Source organism: Vipera berus, assembly GCF_964194415.1.
Source record: "Vipera berus genome assembly, chromosome: 1".
Classification (NCBI taxonomy): Eukaryota; Metazoa; Chordata; class Lepidosauria; order Squamata; family Viperidae; genus Vipera; species Vipera berus.
Genome location: NC_138202.1, coordinates 235,913,899 through 235,929,528, shown reverse-complemented (window position 1 = coordinate 235,929,528; position 15,630 = coordinate 235,913,899). Strand labels below are relative to the sequence as shown.

The following is a 15,630-nucleotide window of genomic DNA, read 5'->3' as shown; positions in this document are numbered from 1 at the left end:
CATGGATAAGTGAAAATATATTGAAAATTGTTCTAATTGATTGTGTCACAATTAGAAATGTATTAATTTGATTAAGTTATCATAACTAAGGGAATCGGAGAGGGAATTCTTGTTGATCTAGCTTGAGCTATTCTACAAATGATTTTGTTATTTCCTATTGTTTACTTTTAACTACCCAACCACCATATTGCTTCATAAATACCTGGATGTAAAATTAAAAAATTAATAAAACTTGTATTAAAAAATGTCTGAGATTTGATTGATAATTTATTTTTATATACCAAGAAAATATAGAGGTAATGTACAGATTGCAATCCATGTGCATATCACATTTTTCCACTAATATCCATAGGAAATAATCATGGCTGAGTGATCAATTTTGCCATTTCAGTAGCAAATGTTTCAGTAAACATACTCAAGAAACTGTTTCCTGCCCATTTATCAAAGCACTGAAGTAACATTCTGGCAGCAAGTGGAATAGCTTTTAGTTAAAAGCTATAAATAATTATATTCTGCCTTTCCAACACTTGCATAATACTTACATTCCAGATAAAAAAATGAAATTTTATTTATTTATTTATTTATTTAAATATTATTTAAATCTGGTTACTATGCATTTTAAATGTCTCTTATAAGAATCCATGAGTACTAAAGGAAAACCCCATGACCTGCCACAATTTCCATTGCACTGTGAAAGGTAATTGTGAGTAGAAGGATTTGTTCAAGTCTAATTAGTTTTAACATATGGCAGGGGTCAGCAACCTGAAACAGTGAAAGAGCCACTCGGAACCGGTTCCCTCACAAAAGGAAAAACTGGGAGCCGCAAAAAATATGTGCGCATGCGCACACATGTGCGGGACAGGGTTTGACTGAAGAGTGGAGACAAGGCGAGATATGCACCTACCCTGCATATTTGAATTGATTGGTTGAACTTTTTTAGTCCCACTTTTTTTTTTGGACTGCACATGGCAGAGGACTGCCGCATGCGGCTCCAGAGCCGCGGGTTGAAGACCTGTGACATATGGGGTAGTAGTTAGATTGAAGAGGCTGAAGTTATATAGATGCAAAGGCAAACAAAATCACACCAGTCACTGGGAGTCAGGTGGTGTAAAAATTGGATTAATTTTTTTTAAAAAAACTATTCAAAATGCAAATCATTCAAAAACTATCCATCCTATCAAGAGGTGGAAAAACTGGGGCTGAATCTTGCTGAATTTAAGAGAATGAGAGGAAACATAAGGCCAGGGAAGCAGGATCGGAATGGAGTGCAGTGACTAGACACTGAGAAAGCTCATTGTACTGCAGGCCTCTCTTGCTCTGAAAACCTATTAATATTCTTGATGAGTTCTTGCTTGCCCATCCCTCTAGAGGCTTTTTCCAAAAGAACCCACCAGAAAGGATGTTTAAGTTGAAAACCTTATTAGCTCCAGTCAGCATAGCCCATGTTCAGGTTTATTTATTTATTTATTTATTTATTGATGGGATTTATATCCCGCCCTATCTCCTGAAGGACTCAGGGCGGCTCACAATAAAACATATAATAAGTGCATAAATCAAGATAAATGAAATTGAGAACATCAGTGCAATAAAAAATTAGAGAATTTAAAAATGAATTAAAAATACTAAATATAAATTAATTAAGATGCCTGTCAGTCTAGGTCAGCTTGGTGGAACAGGTGTGTTTTGAGGCCGCGGCGAAAGGATTGGAGGTTTTGGGCTATCCGAAGCTCAGGGGGGAGCTGATTCCATAGGGTTGGTGCTCCCACAGAGAAGGCCCTCCCCCTGGGGGTCGCCAGCCGACATTGCCTAGCTGACGGTACCCTGAGGAGGCCTTCTCTGTGTGAGCGTACTGGACGATGGGAATTTGTTCCCGGCAGCAGATGGTCCTGCAAGTATCCCGGACCTAAGCCATGTAGGGCTTTAAAGGTAAGTACCAGCACCTTAAATCTCACCCGGAGGGCAACTGGTAGCCAATGCAGCTCCCGCAGGAGGGGTGTAATATGGGAGTATCGGGAAGCTCCCATCACAACCCGCGCAGCTGCATTCTGCACCAGCTGAAGCCTCCGGGTGGTCTTTAAGGGCAGCCCCATGTAGAGAGCATTACAGTAATCAATACGGGAGGTAACGAGTGCGTGGGTGACTGTACGTAGGGCATCTCGGTCCAAAAAGGGGCGTAATTGGTATATAAGACGAATCTGGGCAAATGCCCCCCTAGCCACGGTTCCCATGTGATCTTCAAAACTGAGTCGTGAATCTAGGAGGACGCCCAGATTGCGTGCTTTATCAATGGGAGGTAACATCTCTCCTCCTATAGTCAGAGATGGAACCTCTTGGACTAAACGAGATGACGGTATGTACAGCCACTCAGTCTTGGCCGGGTTGAGTCGAAGCCTGTTTTCTCCCATCCAAATCTGTACCGCTTCCAGACAACGGGACATCACATCGAGGGCATCACTGGGTTGGTTCGGGGTGGAGATGAATAGCTGGGTATCATCAGCATATTGATGATATTTCACCCCGAAGCTACGGATGATCTCTCCCAGCGGCTTCATATAGATGTTGAACAGGAGGGGCGAGAGCACCGAACCCTGAGGCACTCCACAATTAAGAGGCCTAGGGCTTGACCTCTGCCCTCCTGCCAACACCGTCTGCGAACGGTCCGAGAGGTAGGAGGAGAACCAACGCATGGACTTGGAGCATGGAAGAGACAGGACATTAGCCACCTGCATCTTCAAAGATTTGTATGTCATATTCGGTCCTCCATTCTCTAAATTACAACTGTGTTATAATTTAGCTGTTAAAATCAAGATGAAAAAACACAAACCACAATGAAGAGACCCAATCCAGGAACCAATATAAAATAAAATGAAAATCATCATAGGCGGTATTAATACCCCTAATTTGTATAGTGAATACCCCAAAACTAGACAATCTCCTCAATCTCTCAATGAAATTTGGAGAAGCCAAGCTTTGCTGGCTGGCTCCTAGGTGGACAAGTCTCTCATACCTGCCTCTTCCTTTTTGGGATTGTTCCCTTCTCGCTACTCCCTGTTTCCAAGAAGTTTGCACACAGGCATGCCTACACACACACACACACACACCCCACTCCCCTTGGTTATTAATTCAGGCCTTTTCTTTTTCTTTTGCCCCTTACGGTTCCATGTTAGTCTAGTGCAGGGGTCGACAACCTGAAAAAGGAAAAGAGCCACTGGGAACCGGTTCCATCATACACACACACAAAAAGTGGGAGCCGCGTGCGTGCGTCCATGCATGCGCGGATGCGCGTGGTTGCCATTTTTTAAATGTATGATGGAACCGGTTGCGCGACGGTGCCGGCCCGTTTGCAGAGCTACCGCCTTCGGCGTGCGCACCTCTCAGAACGGGCAGCGGCGCCGCTTGTTGGGAAAGCTGCCGCGGCCCGTTTGCAGAGCTGCTGCCTTCGGCAGCCTGCAAACGGGCCGCCGCAGCTTTCCCAAAGAGCGGTGCCGCTGCCCATTCGGGCAGAGGTGCGTACGCACCTCCGCTCATTCGGAGAGGTGCGCGCGCACCTGTCGGAATGGGCAGTGGCGCCGCTTGTTGGGAAAGCTGCCGCGGCCCGTTTACAGGCTGCCGCCTTCCTCTGAAGGCGGCAGTTGTGCAAACGGGCCGCGGCAGCTTTCCCAATGAGCGGCACCACTGCCTGTTCGGGCGGAGGTGCGGGCGCACCTCTCCAAAGGTTTGGAGAGGTGCGCGTGCACCTCCACCCATTCGGAGAGGTGCGCGCGCACCTCTCCAAACGGGCGGTGCCACTCTCCATTCAGAGAGGTGCGCGCGCACCTCTCCAAACGGGCGGTGCCACTCTCCATTTGGAGAGGTGCGCGCGCACCACTGCCCGTTCGAACAGGTGCGCGCTCACCGGGCGGCTGGGAGCCGCAGGAGACGGCCAAAGAGCCGCATGCGGCTCCGGAGCCGCGGGTTGCCAACCCGTGGTCTAGTGCTACAAGAGTCAAAACAAGACAGATTGTTCTTTTGGATCTATAGTTCTCAGTAGGTCCACAGTAACTGTACAGGTCGTGCTTAACTTACAACAGTTCATTTAGTGACCATTCAAAGTTATAAATGGCACTGGAAAAATGACTTATGACCATTTTTCACTGTTACGACCATTGTAGCAACCCTACGGTCACGTGATCAAAATTCAGATGCTTGGCAACTGGTTCATATTTATGATAGTGGCCATGTCCCGGGGTCACGTGATCGCCTTTTGAAACCTCCTGACAAGCAAAGTCAAGGGGGAAGCCAGACTCACTTAACTACCATATTACTAACTTACCATCTGCAGTGATTCACTTAACAACTGTGGCAAACAAGGTTGCAAAATGGGGCAAAACTCACTTAGCAAATGTCTCACTTAGAATGGAAAAAAAGTCAGATTCTGCCTCTGCTCTGAACCGCTCAAGTCAGTTCCATTTTTTAAAAAGCAAAACAACAAAACAAAACACTGTTTTCTGTTTGAAATAGTGCAGAAAGTATTTTCGGTGAGCCGGGAATCGGAGGCTAGCAGGGAATGATGGGCAAAAAAGAAAGCATGGATCTGCACTTAGTTTTCTAAAGTTGAAAAGGAAAACAAAACCTCAACACCTCAACTAGAAGGGGAAAAAAAATAAGTTTTTTCAGGTATCTTTGTTAGCTAATTCTGTTATCGTTTTAATGTAATCCTTCAGTTATTTTTTTCCTCATTTAACTAATCCCTGACACTGGAATCCTACACCTAAATTCTCTAGCCCAGGGATAGGCAAGCTTGGCTCTTTTATGACTTGTGGACTTCAACTCCCAGAATTCCTGGGGGTTGACTCAGGATTTCTGGGAGTTGAAGTCCACAAGTCACAAAAGAGCCAAGCTTGCCTATCCCTGGGCTAGCTATCCACATTCCCTCCCAAATGAACAGAAAAAGCGCACACTCACCTGTGAAAGGTTCCACTGAGTTTGTTGCGTTTGCGGCTGAATGCCGTATTTCTGTGGCTGGGGTATCTGTGCCAATACTGTTCCTTGGGACCCACCAAGGTTTTGAGGGAGTCCCAAACCAGCAGTTTGTGTAGTGACTGCAAAGCCATTCGGCATCCCCATGCCCACCATCATGCCTACGTTCTGTCCAATTACAGGCACCGACGGGGCCATCATGTTTCCCATCATTGCGGGGGCCGATGGCACCGGTACAGGCAGAGGCAGAGGCACAGGGCCTCCCATGGCTGGAAATGCTGGAAAATGAGCCGAGGGCTGGGCAGCAAAGGGTAGCGGCTGGGGCCCCATGAAGACTCCTATTTGGGCGAAAAGGAGTGGAAAGAAAAAGAGGAGGTTTACGCCAATCAAAGCTCACAGATATGTCCAAAAGGTTAGGGAGGGATGGTGACAGTTTTTAAGAGCCATGTTTACCTTCCGTGCATGTTGCAATTTTCAGATTGGGGAGGACTGTAAAAACTGTTAATATAAACAAGTAAGGAAGAGTATGGACTCAGTTATCCCCCGATGCCTAAATGCAAGTTTGGAAATATTGCGCTCATTAATGGGATAGAAAACCCATTTTCTTCCTCTTGCTCTGGCCATCTTTTGTATTTCCTTTGATCCTTTGTTCATTCTCTCCCTGCATAAGATTACCTCTATAATGCGGGGAGAGGTGGGGCATGGCTTCATTATTTGTAGGGCTTTTTTTTTTTGGAGTCGAACAAGCTGAGAGTTCCTGAAAAAAGCTACATGTTTTCCACATCTATTACTTTACATGCAAAAAACATGCAAGATACACTGGTTGAAAGTTACAAAAACTGCTAGCACATGAACCCCTGAATCATAGATAATGAGGTATCACCTTATTTATACCAAGCACAAATCTGGGAAACCAGGGGTAATGGAACTGTGGATAACCAGGGCCTTGCAACTACATTATTCTCAAGCCAGGTCAGAGGGGAATTAATATAAAAAACAGTGGACTAGCCACAATCATCTCCATTCCTGCCTTTTAGGAGGTTAGCTTCATCTTATTAATACCAGATGAGTTAGAGAAAATCTATGACCAGGCAATTAATTAATTTTAAGAAACAGCTTCCCTCAAGCACCTTAATGGTGAACTATTTAATTGCTGAGGGTTTTTCTAAAGCAGTGATTGAAAATCCTAGCTAAATTTTCAGTGATTCTTAATCAAAATTCAACTTTTTGGGGGGGAAAATCAGTCAATAGTTCTGGCAAAAGCAGAATGTTTCTACCTACTGTAGTAACTGGTAAAAGAACTTAATCAGGAAAAAAAGGGGGGCAGTCCCACATCTGTTTGGCTCTACCCTCCTTGCCCCCACCCATTGGGATGTTATTATGTGTGGTCTAGACCAGGGGTCAGCAACCTGAAACAGTGAAAGAGCCACTCGGAACCGGTTCCCTCACAAAAGGAAAAACTGGGAGCTGCAAAACATGTGTGCGCATGTGTGTACATGCGCACATGCGCAGAACAGGGTTTGACTGAAGAGTGGAGCCAAGGCGAGATATGCACCTACCCTGCATATTTGAATTGATTGGTTGAACTTTTTTAGTCCCACTTTTTTTTTGGACTGCACATGGCAGAAGACTGGGAGCCGCAGGAGACGGCTGAAAGAGCCGCATGTGGCTCTGGAGCCGCGGGTTGCAGACCTGTGGTCTAGACCAAACCAAATAAACAAAGGTTGGTCACTTCAATTATAAAATTATCTAAATTCTATCTAGTTACATTGTTTTTATGTTTTAATGCCGTGGTGGCGAACCTATGGAACGCGTGCCACAGGTGGCATACAGAGCCCTCTCTGTGGGCACGTGCGCCGTCGCCCCAGGCCTAGGCCTTCAGCAGGGTTTTGTAAAACATTTTCACTTTAGGCCTCCACCGCCGTGTGCAAAAAAAATAAAGGATCAATCAATCAATCAATTTCAACTTCTCGCAGGAAAAGGGCGTTGTCTTACCTGAACGCCTTTTCTCAGCATGACGATGGAGAATCCACAGATAGGTTGATCTTCTCTTTCTGCCCTAGAAACTAAGTCAATCAACCTTTGCCACACCTCTCTTCCTCCGGCTAGGAATCCCCAGTCACGATGAAGGCACAGCAGTTAGGTGGTGGCTCAATTTCCCCTGACACAGGACCGGATGGACCCTAGGGGGCGAGTGGATTCTCCATTGTCATGCTGAGAAAAGGCATTCAGGTAAGATAACGGTCCTTCTCCAGCATGACAAATGGAGAATCCACGGGATGGAACATACCAAACCCTCACTGTCCCTATGGGCGGGAAGAGGTCTGTGCCTGTGTCCCACTATCTGTTACTACTCTTTGGAGAACTCTCTTGCCAAATGAAGCGTCTGCTGAGGCAAACTTATCTAACTTATAATGCAAATGGGGAAGGGGACGACCATGTCACTGCCTTGCATATCTCTTATAAGCAGCGAAATCGGTGGTGGTAAGAGGCGCTGAAAATGGCGGCAGTTAAAGCGGGCACTCAGCCACACTCTGAAGTCTTTGGAAATTTCCTGGACCGATTGAAGACCTCCGTAATGGCTGGGAGGCTGGAGGCTGTTGTTGTTGCCTCTAATTGTAATAGGAGCTGCCAAGGAGCCTGGAATTGGAGAAGCAGCACCCTCGAAATGCCGCTCCTTAATTCTGGCCTTCTGGAATGGCCTGAGAGTGTTTGTAAGGCTTTCAAAATTGCAGCCACTACTAAGCGACCTCTTGCTCCGTCATTATGTCCAAATTAATAAATGTGGCAGCTGCTTTTATGGCCGGGCTAATAAGACTGCTGACTGAATTCTGGCCAAAATTGACTATCTGAGTCTACCCAGAAACAATAAAAGCGGCACTCAAAATGGCGACCGCTACACTTCTGCCCTGTCTGGAAGCTATGAATAACCCGAGGCTTCAGCCAAAGCCTGCAAAACCGGTCCCTCTCTCAGAGGTTTGAAATGCAGCACTGATATCAGCGCAGAGAAGGGAAGGGAAAGGTACAACCTTGGAAAATCCAACAGTTTTGTCTTTCTGCTAGAAACAAGAGCCAATCTTTACCACATCACTCCTGGGCTAAGACTAAGTCGTGACTGGGGATTCCTAGCCGGAGGAAGAGAGGCGTGGCAAAGGTTGATTGACTTAGTCTCTAGGGCAGAAAGGCAAGATCAACCTATCTGTGGATTCTCCATTCGTTATGCTGGAGAAAAAACAGATCTTGCAAAGTTGGAATTGGTTGATTGAACCTTTTAGTCCCACCCAGTCTGCCGTTACCACTGCAGCCACACCCACCCAATTGGCCATGCCCACCCAATGAGCCACACCTACCCAATGGGCCACGCCCACCTGGCACCCGACAATACATAACTGGGTTTTGGTTTGCAGTTTGGGCACTCGGTCTCTTAAAAGGTTTGCCATCACTGTTCTGAAATCAGAACAATTTCCAACAATTTATATGTTTAAGGATGAAAACATTTCCTAACATAGTAACTTTGATACAATTGACCTAAGTGGAGGAGGGGGGAGAGGGATGTCCATTTAGTCCCAAGTCTCAAATGTCTGTTATATCTAAATCCTCCATGTAACCCATTTTAATTTCATTTACATAATGATGTAATTTGCAATACTATACAAATGATGGGAACTCATGCAAATAGCGTACATTTTAGTGAATTGTTAGTACAACAAATTTAGTCTGCTATTTCAGGGAAATGTCTGGATGTAGACTTTTTTTTCTACTCCACCTAGTCTCATAAACGCAGGCTGTTAAATCAATTTTACTGAACAAGCAGAAGCCTTTATTTCAAGTTATGCCATCTCTCTTAATTCCTTTATTTTCTTGATTGACATTTTACTTGTTAATCTATCCGTTTGTTCATCATTTTTTGTTTCAGAATAAAAGTAAAGATAGAGGAGTCCCTGTGGGTTTTACTCTGCTGGATATTTAGGATGCTGTGCTCATCTCTGTTTCAGAATATTTTTACACAGTTCTTTTATCATGAACAGTTTGCTGCTTAAAATGTTTCCCCCCCCCCATATAAATCTCTTTTCTTTTCCATCCCTTCCTCCACACTTTTGGGGATTAATTACATTAAAGTGCCGCAGTATAATACATCTGATTCAGGACAGATGTAATAGCCCCAGAATCATTTTTAAATTTGATTTGCCAAACTCTTTCCAGAAGGCAAGCAAGCATAATGGCATAAGTATACTATAGTAGAGTGCCGAGGTCTTCAAACTTTCCAGGCTCACGGCCCGGAGGGAAGGAGAGCAGCTTCCAAATTGGTGCGTGCTCTTTGCGCACGCAAACAGGACCACGTGCGCTGGTGCGGCACTAGCAGCCCCGTTCGTGCATGTGCAAGCGGGCTGCGCACACCTGCCCCCCCACGCTAACAGTCCTATTCGCGCCCGCACGCATGCGCAAACAGGGCTGTGGGCACTAGTTTGAGTGGGGGTGGGAGTGCACGCATAAGCGTGCGTGCAACGGACAGCCATTGCCGCGGCCCAGTAGTGGGCAGCGGCCCATAGGTTGGGGAACCCTATACTAGTGGACATTATTACAGTAATAGTAATACAACACAATACTTTTGTATCATTGTCAAATTGCCATAGCAACACAATAATGACCAGCACGGCCCTTCTAATACGCTATTGAGGAATTTTAATTAGCATCTATTCATTGGAGAAGTCTTCCTAGATGGGAGGCTGTAATTTCCATTAAGCATGTCTCTGAATTAAGTTCTACATGAAAAGAAGTCAGCACTAAGGAAAAGAAACTAAAGGAGAATGAAATCCCTCATCTCCCCATGCTACTGAGCACACAACGCTCAGGAATACTTAATTAAGTTGCTTTATATTCAAAGACTGGCCACTCGTTTTAAATAGGGGTTTCAATAATAACTGACACAATGTAAATCCAGACTCATTTCTACAAGGGCATCTCTTTTTTTGGAGAGAAGACCTAGCTGCAGGTTCTTCGGAATCTTTTTAAATAATGCAGACCGGAAGTAGATCAGGCAGTAAATTACCTGGGGCATTCTGCTGGGGAAGGGTGCCTGTGCTATACAAGGACAAGATGGAATCCTTGGAGAGCAGCTTCTTTGCCGACTCTTCGACTTTTGTCTGTTCGGTGAACAGATCAAGATCTCCAGATGCAGCAGATAACGTGGCAGCTGCTGGGTTGGTGGAAACATTCTGGGAAATAAAAGCCAGAGTCATGAATACAAAACAGCGAAGATAGAAGTAGGTGGTTAAAAATTATATAGCAACTTCAGAGACAAGTAGCAAAGTTCCCAAGTACTAGGATCACAAATTTATTTACAGTACATCAATAACACCAGTATCAATATGTATAAATTATATATTCTTTGCATGTCACAACAGCTATAGTAATATAGAAAAAATAATTGACAGCAGTTCCACATTTTATGCAGCAAATATATTATTTGCAATTAAGAAGCAAACGCCATTATTTTCTGTTTGTGTGTGCATATCTGGAAACTGACTTGATTAAGATCACATGTGCATCTATGTCAGTTTATTCTTTATATTTGATAAAGTGTAAGTAAGATGTCTTCAGATAGCTTTATCATTTTTTGTGGCTTTCTTAAAAAGTCCCTTATTTCCATATCACCGCTAGAATTCTCTTTGGGATCTGCTTTGCAAGGCATCTCTTTTTCAAAAGAAATTACCATTAAGTAAGAATTCAATTCTGCCTTTTTCCTTGGGTAATTTAAAGAAATATTATTTGGAAGAAGGAACTTGCTACAACTGAAATATTGAGCAAAATTTTCATCTTGAATAAGTTTTTCACAAATGTAATTAAATGAACTGGATGAACTTCTGTAAACTGATACTTATTCTTAATTAAGAATAAGGTTCAAAGAAAGAAAGTCTCAAATAGTTTATAAAGCTTGGATTCCCAAAGTTTTTAGGTGTGTTTCATAAAAGAGACACACATCCCTATCATAATCACAATCAGTTTTGCATTGCCCCCTGCACAGGAATGATGAAAAAGGTAACAGATCAAATAGCTTGACCGTTAGAAATTATTACAATTTAATGATACGTTCACCTTTTCTTCTATTTGCAAGGTATAAACTGGCACTCAGGTTAATAGCTCATTATTTCCCAATCTAGCCAAGGATGAGTGAAATAAAGGCTTCTTCAAATAATCTCTAGTTCTTCTTCTGATACAAGGGGCTATGTTTGACCTTACATTCATTTTATAATGCAACATAAAAATATAATGCATTTCATTGATAACCACTGATTTTGGGGTGCCTCGACTGAAAGAAGCAATAAGGGCAAACATTCTTAAACACTTTCCAATGGGCTGTTAAATTTTCCTTTAGTGCTTCCTTTAGGTTGGCACTGTAAATTGCCAGAGATATTACAGGTCTTAACATATAGATGTCCTAACTTAACAACAATTCGTTCAGCAACTGTTCAAAGTTAAAGGCAGCACTGAAAGGTTCTTACACCTGGTCCCTAATGGTATGGATGCTGCAGCGTCCCCATGGCCACATGATAGAAATGTGGGTAGCAGGCAGTACACCTGCACTTATGAGCACAGGGGCACTTAACTCTTCCTGCGTGCCTATATCCCCCCACCCACATGTGCCATTTTGGCTGCTCTGCACAGCACTACTCAGCAGATCCAATGCTAAGTAGAGGCCTGGGGCTTGGATCAAGGTGAGCCCTTGCTGAATGATCAGTGTTATTCTGTTAATGATGGCATCAGAGACAGCCGTGATTCTCATTGTGAAATCATGCCGCCATGTGATCTCACACTTTATGACTGCATTGTCTAGAAATTCTGGTCCCCACTACTGTCATAACTTGAGGACTACCTAGACATTAATGACATCGCAACATGCTGCTTTAAGTATGTATTCTATTTGTAGACACCTTGATAACGTGTCAGACACTGAAATAAATATTTTTTTCCTTCTATTATTTCTGATATAAATTCCAGAAGTCAAGTAACATATTAATAGTTTTTATACCTTACCTGAGCAGGTGGTATAGATGTGGCTGGTAAAGGATTAGAGATCATTGGGCCAAATATATCCAGGTCATCATCATTCAGAACTGGGGCAGGAGTGATGGTACTTCCGTTTGTAACAGAGGAATCAGCAGGACCATCTTACATTTTTTAGAATGAAAAATATTAAAGATTGATAATTGTGAAGCATACACATAGCACAGAGGCATGCTAATTCTGCTAAAATGAACAACACCCCCCCCCCCCAAGGATACTTATGATCCGGTTCTGAGGTTTCAATGGTCACCCAATGACCTGCATTTCCAGTGTTTGGCAACTAGGCTGCATTTGCAGCCACTTGTCGCCTCCTGTAGTCATGTGATTGTGATTTCTGACATTTTTGCAGAAAACCACCATTTAACTCCAATTTTCGGCAAAAGCATCCTAGAGCAAACAACTCGTTCACTTAACAACCACGGCAAAAAAGGTTGTAAAATCAGGTTGGTCACAAGGGTGACCTGCTTTATGACTGTCATGGCCCATGATCGTAATGGGCAAGTTCCATTATGACTGTTAAGTGAAGGACTACCTGTATATTGGGAGAAATCACCAAGTGTTTCCTAAATTGTACTTAGGCTCCATCAATATTAAGCCAACATCTTATCACTAAAATTTACAACAATAGAGTGCAATATTTCCATAGTCTCTTGGAAAATAACAAATAGGACAGAAGGTAGCACTTAATTCAGAGCTTGTTAAATTAGGCTGAAGATGCTAAAGATCCCCCCATCTGTATTTTACAGAAGCTGTAATAGTCTGCTTACGGCAAGGTCTGTTTTAGATATTGTGAGTCTGAGGTCAAAGGTACACAGACTCAAAACAAATGGTGGGTGGAAGAAAAGTAAAGAGGTTTTTGGTTTACATGATCACAAGTTGTAATCACAATATATGCAGTGGCCAAAAGAGATGCCCTAATCCAGGGGTCCCCAACCGTGCTGCATGACAGGATGGCCAGTGCATGGGCGTGTGTGCGAGCGCTCACCACCCACTCGTACTAGCGCCGCTGCAAGTATCCCTCAGCGCTAGTGCCACCCCGACCCGATCATTCTGCCAGCAGTAGCACCGCCTTGAGGATCCTGCCGGCCTTAGCACAGCCCCACCCTGAGCATCCCATCAGCACTAGCGCCGCCCCAAGCATCCCGCCGGCGCTAGTTTGCACATGCGCTTGCACACAGCCCATTTGTGCAAATGTGTGCATAACAGTGCCTGCCTCCATTTCTGGGCCGCCAAACCAAAAAGGTTGGGGACCTCTGCCCTAGCCTATTCCAAACCCATGGCAAATGTTATTCCTATCTACCTAGGTAATTCTAAAAGGAGATAAACCACTAGTTTGAAAAATAAGTGGTAGCTGACTAAAAAAATAATGTAATTTTTCATTTATTTTTTCTGGATGTTGAGTGAAATCTCTGTGATAGCCTTAAGAACCATCCTCCTACTACTGCAAAGTTAGAAACAGCCTCAGCATCATGTTTCAGTTGGATAAACATGAAATTAAATCTCTCTAGATATCCATGTTATTTTTTTCTCTCTCTTCTCTCAGCATGAAATTTGCAGCGGACTATTGAACTATTTTTAACATATTCATCTACACTTTATAGATTTACAAACCTATAAAATAATGTTGCAAATCATGCTTTGAAGTTTGCTTTCAGTTCCAAAGGACTAGAACTCTGTAATTTATGCATTTATTTATAACGTATCACACATTTCCACTATAAAGATCAGTTTCTGTTTTTTGAGTTTTCTTCCCTTTGGGATGTACTTCTTCCTGCTTTGCTTCTGACGGTAAAATTCTTGGAAAAAAATGCCTAATGTAATATCTACATTAGACTTAAAAATAAAATGTGCTCTACAGCAATATCCTAGATGTAGGCCAATACCAAATATATACATTCTGGCATTTAATGTTGGTCCAGAACAATTTATAAATAAAGTTTAAAGTGAATGTAGGACATCTCCAAGAGGATCTGCCAAACCTCTCTTTCTTTGGTCCCCCTCTCTATTAGAGCAAAAGTCTTTAGGAGGTATGTATGTATGTATGTGTATGTGTGTGTGTGTGTGTAATATATATATATATATACACATACACACACACACACACATACACACTATGTGAGTAAACATAATTAATGGAAAGATGAAAATACTCTACTTGGCCTATTTAATTTCTATCATTTTCTGTGTAGTTATCACAAACGTTAAATACATGCTTTACATGCATACATATTACACATACACATACACATACATACATAAACACAGATGAAGCCAATGCATTAAAACACTGCAGATTTATAAAAGGGAGAAGAAAAACAAACTAAATAACTTTACATGAAATTCACCCAAGAAAAGCCAGGATGAAAATAGGCACTTAGAGAGGTCCCCAAATTTCCTTGGTGTCTCAGTATGTTTTTCATTGAACCCCTAGGGCCTAGTCCAAAATTGTAATTAATAACCCCACAGTGCCACAATGTAGAGTTTGGGAACTCTTGTGGATTTCAGTGGGGAAATAAGTGAGTAAATTGCAATTATTATGAGTCAAGATTATCCTGTGTTGCTTATAGCAAGGACTTTGTGAATTAACTTACTGATCACCTAAGATTATCTAAATTTATCCTCCCCCATATTAAGAAGGCACATTGTTAAGGATGCTGATTCATCAAGCTGTTTAAGAACATACATGCCATTGCAATTGCTTAAATATATATATGTGATAATAATTTCATTCATCAATCTCATATTCTATATTGGCTGTAACCTGTAAAAACACAAATATAGTTCTTTACAATCATCAAGGTGTGAGATAGTATAGGAACTACAGAACAGTGAAGTCTCCGTTTAATGAACCTCTGCTTAGCAGACATGGCATGTAAGTTCTGTTAAGACAGTCTTCAAAATAAGAAAGCATCCAAGGTAAACTGGATGGAGCAATTAAATTACATTAATTCTTACCTTAGCTTACTTTACCTTACAATATCTATGGCAATTTATAGAATTTAAACATTACACAAATGACTTCAATTGCCAGGGTGACATACGATACTCGGGGAATAAGAGACAACCTTTCACTGTGGTTTCACTGTAGTTAGATTGCCTCTACCCAGGAAAAGTTATATCCAAACAAAACTTGTCAATTGATACTCCTAGCCATATAACTAAGTTGACCCTCCAATAACACTGGTTTTCAGAGGGAGAATTGGAATGGAGGGGGGGAGAGGTTAAAGGGCAAACTACTTTCTGCAGTAATTGCTGAGTCTACATGACACTCTGACATTAGTAGACTGATCCCAAACACATTCCATTCATATATCGCTTCTTCGTGTAAAGATAAATAAATTCCCTCCACCGGCCACACAACTTTCTTTTCTCCCTGTGCTCAGAAAAGGGTGGCACATAAATAGAAAAGTCTGGCCACCTTAAAAAACAAACAAACCAGTTAGTTGTTGGAATAAATGGGGTTAAGGAGAAGAAATTCCAGTTAGACCTTGGAAGAAATCAATGGGTTGGATTTGAAAACTGACATCTGTTTTGAACTCTACAGCTTGAACCATTCATGCTCGAGTGAAAAGTTTCCTCTTTCTAGCTGTAAAATCCTTGAATTAA

General features: G+C 42.7%; 1 protein-coding gene across 3 annotated transcripts in view; it reads right to left on the bottom strand.

The window, feature by feature from the left end:
• The window catches only part of SMAP1 (small ArfGAP 1), a 70,260-nt gene that overhangs the window by 4,424 nt on the left and 50,206 nt on the right, over nucleotides 1-15,630 (bottom strand). For all 3 annotated transcript variants that reach the window (XM_081335943.1, XM_081335944.1, XM_081335945.1), the window contains 3 exons: nucleotides 11,995-12,128; nucleotides 10,010-10,175; nucleotides 4,945-5,297 (listed from right to left, as the gene is read on the bottom strand). In XM_081335943.1, the coding sequence (XP_081192069.1) occupies nucleotides 4,945-5,297; nucleotides 10,010-10,175; nucleotides 11,995-12,128 (653 nt within the window). The remainder of the gene's footprint in view (nucleotides 1-4,944; nucleotides 5,298-10,009; nucleotides 10,176-11,994; nucleotides 12,129-15,630) is intronic.